The sequence below is a fragment of the Epithele typhae genome (assembly GCF_022376455.1).
Source record: "Epithele typhae strain CBS 203.58 chromosome Unknown BXZ73scaffold_79, whole genome shotgun sequence".
NCBI lineage: Eukaryota > Fungi > Basidiomycota > Agaricomycetes > Polyporales > Epitheliaceae > Epithele > Epithele typhae.
In genome coordinates, this window is record NW_025954270.1 from 161,016 (window position 1) to 170,016 (window position 9,001).

Here is a 9,001-nt window from a genome sequence, read left to right on the forward strand (position 1 = left end):
GTGCAGGCTGGTCTTTCCGTCTCGGTCTGGCATTCCACGTCTTGCGTGCACGGCTCCGGCTCCCAGTTGTGTTGATATCAGCTGAGGGCCCTATGTATCGACAGCACGGGACATCCGGATCCCGTCCGCTCGTTCACATGTCCAAGATGTACTGATTAAGTATACCACAGATACAGTGAAATACATAACGCGCACGCGCACTGGCTTGTTCATTTTCACGCGAGCCTCCGCGCCCTGCCATCCATCAGCATGCATTTCCTCCAGAAGCTACTGCATTACAAGTCAGTGGTAATTTGACTGCCGTCATCGTCGTCAGGGTAGTAGCACGCCGGCACTTCAGCAGGCGAAACGTCTTGGCTGCGAACCAAGATGAGGACTGGTGCAAGAGGGACGGCGGTCAACACACCTCGTGGAGAAGACTTCGCGCAGGCCGTGGTCTTCGGGGTAGTGGACCGAGTCCGGCGAGGGCGTTGAATCCAGGGCGGTGGGGATATCCGGAACCAGTCGCCAAACAGGGAGTCTCGCTTGATGAGCAAAGCGCGCCTCGTTTGGTGACCACCCGATGTAGGAAAGGACGGAGATGTCATCTGGGCCATTGCTTGACTGTAGGAAGGGGAGGTGGCAAGGAGCTCGTGCGTGTAAATACCCAGCTTGGCGTGCGGAGGTGCCTGCGGGTCGGTCGGCGTGACGAGAGGGGTGGACGGAGGTGAGGGATCGGTGGAATGCACAGAACTCCCAGAGCGAGGGTGAAGGGGTACCGGAGTGCGCAGGACGGAAAACTTCGGCGGGCGCGAGAGGTGCTGGATCGGGGGTTGGGACTTGCCTCCATCGCGATATCCACAGTCCTGCGCACCCGGCTCGCCTGTACCAGCCCTATCTGACGCCCTCCCGTCCTCGTTGAATGACCGCAGGAGATCGGAGAAGTGGTACTGCAAGTATTCTTTTGCATACGCGCTGTTCTCTTGGGTGAGCTTTGGCTCGCGCGCGATGAACATGGCTTCGTTGGCGCAAACGACGGCGAACTCGAGGACGGCGTTGGCGAGCCGCTGCTGAGGGAGTGAATCCTTCCCGGTGTCTTCGATCTTCCTGAAGGAACGCAGCATGCAATGCGCATCAATGAGGGTGTCGAGGTTCATGTTGGGAGGATGAGGAAAGGGGCGAGCACTGGCAGAGCACGATTTGCCGTGTACCCTGGCGCCATGGTCGTAATGGTCTGTGGACAGAGTGCAACCGGTCAGCGAACGGCTGACCTTGGTCGGGGGACAGGCACTGACTGATCGTCTGTGATCCAGCTCCTGCACTTGATTGGCCGTCAAAGGTCGAGAGACGATCCTCCTCCTTTCACGCGGACAGGATCGATCTCAGCAGACGGAGACGATCTGCAGGCGTTGAGCCGACGATACTCGACCAGCTGCCGATCGGTTTCCGTCGGCCCGGATCAGCTTTGTCGGATTTTCCCCGGTTTCGTGATGCAGCGACGGGCCGAACTGCCAGCATCTGCGCATCCTCGCCGTCGCATTCCCTCGAGAGTGCGGCTCGGTTCAGCAGTTGATCGAAGCAAACCCAGCGGAGTGGGAGGAGACGATCACGACCGGCATCCGAGACGACTTGGCAGAACTCGTGAAGATGCTGGGGGGCCGAGCATCGAGCGGTCTTCGCCTGCAACGGCTCGAGTGGCGAGTGGCGGAGTGGGATGATTATTTCCAGCTCGAGTTCCTTCCGACTGCGGTCCTGAGCACGTATGTGCCACCTCCGACGGCGCTGTACGACCAGACGAAGCTGGAGACATTGGTCGACGGGCCGGTCGTATTCGGCGGGGTCACCTACCAGGTCAGCCTCGCATGAGCCCCAAACCTATGACGGCTCATCACGACCGGATGGTGTGTGGCCGTGGCGAAGGGGCGGAAGGAGTCATGACGAGGCTTTCGGGGTCCAGGTCGACGTCGAGCGGGTCGTCGTGAGACACACAGAGGACTTCGCGCTCGTCGGCACGGAGGGTTTATTTGACGTTGTGCAAGTCAATATTGACGTGGGCGATGGCGTGTAGGGAGGGGGTGGAGGAGGGACAGCAGTAGGATTTTTAGAATTCCGATGAAGGCCCATCATGGGCTGAATAAGTAGAGTGCTAATGGCAAATTAGAAGCCGGCAATTGCCTATCAGCCGGGCGGCTCGATTGGGCGTCTATCCGATCTCCGGCGCATGCAGTAAGAGGATAAGCGTCAAAAATGCCGCCAGCGTTCAGACTCGAACACCGTGCTCCGTGTGGACCACGCTGCAGACCACTAGGCCACTGGTGCTTGTATTTTAGCTTCAAATATAATGTTATGACATGCAATTTTCGGCCCCGCATGAATGGGGTGCCAAGTTCAGCCTCCTGTACCGCCTTTTCGAAAACGTCCCGATTTCGAATAACTAGCAGCGCGCCTTGTCCCCCGTACTTTTCTAATACCCACCTTCGCGCTCTTCCTACATTGGCCACGCCCCACGCGCGCCCTCCATGCGCGCGCCCTCCACCCGCGTCCCTAGCCCGCTTCGCCTTTCCGGCCCTCGGATGGCGTGTCTATGCTTGCTTCGCGAAGGCACAGGAGCGCGCCTCCTGCTCTGTGTTCTTCGGTCGCCCACCTTCCGGGGCGCGACATAGGGGCGCGACATACATTCGCGCGCAGGTGTTGGGGAGACACTCCACACGCAGCTCGATGTGCCGCCGCCGCGCGACAGTCACCCGCGCCATCAGTGGCAGCCACTTCACCCGCAGGGGCCGGCCCTGTGGCAAAGATAGAGGCGGTGTTGGAAGGGATCACCCGTCTGCAGCCTCAAGCTTGCTGCACGCGATTATCAAGAGCAGGACCCCAGTCACTACCCGGGCCCGCGCTGTTCCCTCGGGGCGGATATTCGGAGAGGACCCGCGTCGTTCCCCAAGTGTGGTCACTTGCGCGATTATCTGAACACCACCACCACCGGGGGATGAGCCGCACGTTTCAACTAGTTGTCAGGTAGTAGACGGGACTACCGTATGTAGCACACTTTTACTTATCCCGACCTTTCGAGGTCATTAGTCGTATGAACAAAAACTTAACGCCACTCGGTATCGAACGCACGATGCATTCGAGCTGTCCGACACGATTACCACTGATCCAAAGTGCCTTTCCTTGCACTCAGCCTTGAAATAATATGAAAAGTTAAATGCCCCGGTGGCGCGGCGGACCTGCCGTGTCGGTCGGGATCTCGGAGGCCCCATCTGTTAAGTCCGTCCGATTTTTGGCGCCAGGCATCGCCGGACGTCCTCAAGCACCGCCACCGCCACACAAATTGTATGATGTCAGACGATCGACTACCTGCCGTACGATGAATAAACTGTATCACTTACATCTCCGGCCTCACCCAGTCTCGTGCGCATATCCTATTCCATTCACCCTCAACGTCGGGTCCCAATTTCTCCTTGAGGTAGCTACGGAGCCTGAATGTGCTCGGTGAGTATGTGTCCGCCAGGGTTTGCCAAAGACTCACTCCATGGCGATGTCGGGTCTCACATGTCCGGTGGGGACATTCGGCTTGTGAGCCTGGAAGCGAGTCCTATATCAGATCGTGCTGGAGTCGTATCCGACAATGCTCGCTCACAGGGTGATAGTACCAGAAGCGTTCTCCGATATTAGTCGGCAGTCGGCATTCTCCCGGCTTGAATTCGAACGCCTTTCCGTGTTTCGTGTTGCTCATCAGAGCGCCTAAGCCGAACTGCAGGGCCTGAAAACGGGTGAGTTCATGCCCGTCGTTCACTATTGAGACATACCTTCTTCAGATCTTCATCTCGGATATTTGTTTTTGAGTTGAACAATACCCGTTCGAGAGTCTGTGAAAACGTTCTCGCCGTAAGTTCCTCTTGTGAGCGATGAATTCAACGTACCTTGCGATGCCGTCTGGACATCGGGGGCATCGTGGACAGCAGTTCTGTGCGCGGGAAGGTTAGGGACCCGAGGACGCACGAGAGCCGTTCGAAATGGATGAGACGCGCATGCGTGCCGGGAGTCACACCGGGAGTACACCGGGGGTAGTGTAGCGATAGTCGCGGGGGCGTGGAGGGTGAATGGGAGGGGGGATGGTCTGTTGAGGACCTGGCACGAAGAGGAACAAGGGAAGGCTCACCTGAGCTGCCACGCGGGTGGGACGCGCGGGTGGCGGGACGTCACCACAGGAGCACGTTCGCGGAATACGGCCGGGAGCGCGACGTGCAGCAGTAGCGGCGACCGCGAAGGGGGCGGGGAATCGTCTGTTAAGGACCCAGCGCGAAGAGGAACAATGAGATGCTCACCTGGGGTGGGACGGGCGTGAGACGTGCGCGGGCGGCGGTTTGTCGAAGTCGACGCAGGCGGAGGACGGTAATCCGCGCACGTGTGGCGGTCGCGGCGGCCGTGGGGTGTCAAGGGGCGGATTGATGATGTGTTAAGGATGCAGCGCGAAGAGGACTGACGAGACACTCACCTGGGCGGCCACGCGGGTGAGACGCACTCGCGACAGGACATCACGATCGAGCGCACGGATGCGGTAGTGTTCGGGGTATTCGAGCAGGATTTCTTTGAAGAAGGAGGAAGCGGTGAGGGATGAAGCGGCGACGTGAGGAGAAGTGGCGAAGACAGACGATGGGGAAAGGGGACGCAAGCGGTGAGACGCTCGTAGAGTGACGCACGACGCCGCGAGACACTCACCAAGGAACTCGGAAACAGAACACGAAGGAATTGGCTTAGAAAGGTGGGTTGTCTAGATGCGTTCGCGCGAGTGAGCAGTGCGGATGGACGACAGTTGGTGGAGGGTGTCGATGTGGCAAGCGCGAGAGCGTGGAGCTGGGCGCTGAACGTTCGACGAATTCCAGTTCATATTCTCGCGTTTATGATAGCGTGCGTTACATGCGTGCTCGCAGGTAACTCTTGTCTCACGGTGCGTCGCGTCTCTGTTCGTTCCGTCCTTTACCTCACCACGATTACATTTTGCCTCGTCCATGAGGGTCGCTTGAGTAGTACTTTGTTTTCCCAGCTTTTTCATTCCTGATGATAGACTTTGCTCACGACATCTAGCAAGGACGACGCTACTCACTACATGGACAGGCCTCGGTGTCTTCGGCGATGTTCGTACAGCACCGCTTTACTCCTGATTTTGTGATCCGTCGTTCAGTTCCGGCCCGAGGATTCGGTGTTTATTCCGGCAACTCGCGCCCCTCGGATGCGGGGGCTCGTCGCGTGCTACACCCACCCGCGCCCTCTCCCGATGTGGTAAATGGGACCGCTCGGGACCACCGTTCGCCTGAGCCGCTTCCATGTCCTTTGGTACCGTGGGCTATTGGCGGGGACGGCTGGTATGAAGTTGTCCGCGACGTCGAATGGACGCGCCCCCCGTGTAGTACTTTCGTATTTATTACATTACTTACCCACAACGCTGTTGACTCGGCCATCTGCCGCTCGTTCTTATTGCACGCCCATATAATAGGCCTGGGTCGCGCGGGCTCATGATCACGTTCTTCGTGCGCGATGTCTCCGTAAGTGCGTCCGCACCTTGATCTTTCGTCCACTTCCCGCACAAACACGGGCGCCCCAGAACGGGCGCCCAAGTCGGTCGTCTGCCATCGTCGTCCTCAGTGTAATCACAACATCTCATTGCTGATACTGTATCTACAACACTGCCGAAACGATGTCGTCAGGTGGTCGTTTCAATACGGGCAATGAGATTACTTACTCTGGATGGATCGCTAGCGCCCGGACGTCCCGACCGCTTCCTATTGCGGCCGTGACGTCGTCTTCGCTTTCTGACATACGCCCAGTCAGTGTTCGCTCTGCGATGACGTTAAAAATGATTTCTCACGATTAGTCATCTAGGGTCAGATCAACATCCACTCGCCCGTGTCCGACTTCCTCACCCAACATCCGCTGCGTCCCCATCCGCCACGACAACTTCCGCGGTGGCATGGCTTCCTTGTCCGAAATCTCAATGATATCTTCCGCGAGCCGCTTAGACGAAGTAGAGTTGACATTCTTCGACGTACCAGGAGGCGGAAGGTTGTCGTCGGATATCTCAATCGGGTCCCCTGGTATCTGCACATGCCGCTTTCAAGAGTTGGTGCGCCCTGCGCGCGCGTTGACTGGCTCACCGCCGCGTGTTCGTTTCGTGCGCATAGCTTCACGTCCTATGTTGTGAGAGGGACCTCCATGTCCCAACCCATCCGCGCTGCGCACCTCGAGAAGGCCCGGGCCCTGCGACCAGCTCAGCGACGTGTCGGCCACTCACAGGTCACTGGGGGCTTACCGAGTTCCGTCCAGCACCATCTCGGGCTCGCTCTGCGCCCTCCAGAGCGAGGCCTATGCCCGGCATCGCCACACGCTCCTGGCCCACCGGAGCGTATGCCATGATTACGATGGGGAAGCCACCCCTTACGCGGTCGAGCGCCGCGTCCGCGTCGAAGATGGCGTCCCAGCAGGATTCTTCCAGATTCCATATGCGGGTGCGGCCGTGGGCGACACAGAGGCGACGTGCACTGGCGCGAATGTCCGATTCCGTCGCGATCACAATCTCTGGGGCACCACCCTTCTATTGTCGAGGATCAGAACCCCGTCTGGCGAACAGGTTGGACACTCACATGGTCCCATACGAACACAAGCCGCTCTCCGGCTGCGAGAGGGAAGCTCAGAGCGTCCGCAATTCCCTCGACGAGCTTGGGGTCCGTGCCATTCGTGTCCTCCCACTCGCGCATGTGATATCCGAGGCCCTCGCAGTGTTCAAGTCCTACACGCAGGAAGATGAATCCGTTCGACGCATCTTGTGACCCAATCACCGTCCGACCCAGGCGCTCCCAGTCGTTGGAGGAGAAGCTCCAGATGCGCATGTTCATGATCTTGTCGATGTCCGCATGGGGGGTTACCAGCTTCTCTTCTGAGAGATCGTGCTCGCCTCGGATTAACTTGATCGCCTTGTCGTCTACCCTTCCTCGCCCTCCCTGCTAATCGGTCATCCTCTGATTACGTGCAGATGCCCGGTGTGCTCACCAGGTTAAATGCAACCAACAGCGTCATCGTGTTATGTCTGATACGCTGCATATCGCATCAGCACACACGTCATCTCTCCAGCCTCACACGGTTCGTACCTTGTTCCCATCGTCGACCTCTGCAGACTCATGCACTTCCTTCTTCGGCTTCTTCTCCTCCTTCTCCTCTTCGGCATCTTCTGAGTTCCCTTCTTAGACAAGTGAATCCCGAAATATCTAGGACACGTACCTTGTCGCGCTCGTTCGACTGGCCGCCCACAGACCCGCTTCCAGCCTTCCACCGAATTCGCTTCCCCTTCTTGCTGCTCTGGTTCGTCCTTCGTCCCTTGTACAGCCCTGACTCGCCGCGCCATGCCCTTGCCCTCGCCTCATCTTCCTTCCTCAAGGTTTCGATGCGAATGAGGTCGACTTGCGTCGGGCCTTTCTGTCTGGGGAAGAACTGACATGCACCATAGCCGGGCCGCTCGTGCTATGTCAGAGTATAAGAACACGTTTTCCAAGTGAGCTTCCGCACTCACGCGATATCCCACCGCACCTGCGTAGTACTTCTTGCACCCCACAAAGCGCGATACTTTCAGTGCCTCGATCGTCTCCCCGTTGTTGTTCAGAAGTGTATAACCACAGCGGGTGCAATCGCGGGGCATTGCAGGGCTGGATGCGTAACGACTTCATTGCAGAGGGCAGAGAGTTCTTTGCTGATGGCGCCTTCGGCCTCTCGTATCTCGAAAAACTGGATGTCGTCTCGGTCCTTGCCGGGTTGATGGTACCCCCATCGGAGATCCTCTTCCATCAAGCCTGTCATGGAGAGGGTCAATTTCAAGGAGGCTGGAGCGAGGACAGGAGAGGAGGAGGCATTCGCCGGCGGCGCGATCTTTTCGGGGCAGGCGCTCGGCGATTGCCTGACTCGCTGAAATGTCGCCCTTGTTGAACGTTTCCGTTCTGGCATCGGCATTCCTGCCCACTGCGCGAAATCAACACCGCTCGTCGGCGAGTCCAACGCTCACCCCACACCTTGAAGCGTAGGCATTTAAGACTGCTATACAGGGCGCACATGTCCAACACCCACCTGCACACCTTGAAGCGTAGGCGTTCAAGGTTACTAGTATACTGGGTATAGCTGTTTCTAGGCACGGGCCGGAGAACAACAAGCCCGTCCCCTTTCCGGACACCCAGCGCGTTCATATTGTCCTCCAGTGCACCACTCCGTTGTATGTACTAGCTACGTGGGTCTTACGATAACGTGGTGCAACCGTTGCTGCTAGTTTAAGGTTGAAACATTACGTGCCGCCCGCCCGCCCAATGCGAGCATCCGGTGCAAGAGATGGCGCTAGGTCGTGAGGACTAGTGGCCTGTTCGTTTATCTGCTTCAGACGACGCAATCTATTTTGTGGTCATTCGACTCACCTTGGTTCATCGCCCTCATTACCTCTACACGAGCAATCGCCAGGCCTATGCTCTTCGGCTCGCGCGGCCTTGGTCAGCCGATCCTTCGTCGTCCGAAATCTCTATCACCTCAGGCTGCTTCTTGGCGTGGATCATCGCCCCCTTCGGCGTCTGAAAAAGTATGAGCCATGTTCTTCGACAGGTCCGATTATATCACACACCCGCATGTCCACTCCCCTGGGGACTGGCGAGATCTGAGAAACTACGTCTTCGTCATCAGAGAGCTCGATCGTCTTCATGTTCGTCACATCGTGTTTCTTCTTCGGCTTTGATTTTCGCATCTGCATTGCCTGAGATCACTCATCATATGCTATGACGTCACGGCGGCACTCACGTGTCGAGCGCCTCGCGCGTCTCTGCCTCCCAGAGGCGGATATCCTTCGTTGTCCGATATCTCGATGATATCGCTGGTGTCCACATTCTTGATGTTGTTCTTGTTAGACTGCGCCTTTCTCAGGCTTCATCAGCTACCCATCTCATATCGTGACGTCACTGCGCTCACTTGGTTCACATCGCCTTCGTTGTCCGATATT

General features: G+C 57.7%; 4 protein-coding genes across 4 annotated transcripts; 1 reads left to right on the forward strand and 3 right to left on the reverse strand.

The window, feature by feature from the left end:
• Positions 1-275: 275 nt before the first annotated feature.
• BXZ73DRAFT_106271 (uncharacterized protein) lies at positions 276-1,136 on the reverse strand (the record flags this gene model as incomplete). Its single annotated transcript, XM_048016574.1, has 3 exons — positions 276-357; positions 407-587; positions 647-1,136. 3 exons carry the CDS (start codon positions 1,134-1,136, stop codon positions 276-278), a joined length of 753 nt encoding a protein of 250 aa, XP_047872935.1.
• A 63-nt stretch (positions 1,137-1,199) lies between these two features.
• On the forward strand, positions 1,200-1,845 carry BXZ73DRAFT_106272 (uncharacterized protein; the record flags this gene model as incomplete). Its single annotated transcript, XM_048016575.1, has 3 exons — positions 1,200-1,233; positions 1,293-1,318; positions 1,495-1,845. The coding sequence occupies 3 exons, from the start codon at positions 1,200-1,202 to the stop codon at positions 1,843-1,845; spliced, it is 411 nt and encodes a 136-aa protein (XP_047872936.1).
• A 1,279-nt stretch (positions 1,846-3,124) lies between these two features.
• Positions 3,125-7,669, reverse strand: BXZ73DRAFT_81406 (uncharacterized protein; the record flags this gene model as incomplete). Its single annotated transcript, XM_048023494.1, has 21 exons — positions 3,125-3,161; positions 3,369-3,449; positions 3,509-3,561; positions 3,620-3,742; positions 3,789-3,848; positions 3,903-3,915; positions 4,142-4,265; positions 4,308-4,461; positions 4,505-4,569; positions 4,702-4,753; positions 5,243-5,326; positions 5,418-5,478; positions 5,723-5,792; positions 5,904-6,078; positions 6,220-6,237; positions 6,290-6,571; positions 6,621-6,977; positions 7,027-7,071; positions 7,125-7,190; positions 7,255-7,494; positions 7,544-7,669. The coding sequence occupies 21 exons, from the start codon at positions 7,667-7,669 to the stop codon at positions 3,125-3,127; spliced, it is 2,286 nt and encodes a 761-aa protein (XP_047872937.1).
• Positions 7,670-8,474: 805 nt separating this feature from the next.
• Positions 8,475-8,910, reverse strand: BXZ73DRAFT_81407 (uncharacterized protein; the record flags this gene model as incomplete). Its single annotated transcript, XM_048023495.1, has 3 exons — positions 8,475-8,579; positions 8,630-8,758; positions 8,803-8,910. Coding segments are annotated over 3 exons (342 nt in total), but the record flags the coding sequence as incomplete, so codon positions are not given.
• Between the last annotated feature and the right edge of the window lie 91 nt (positions 8,911-9,001).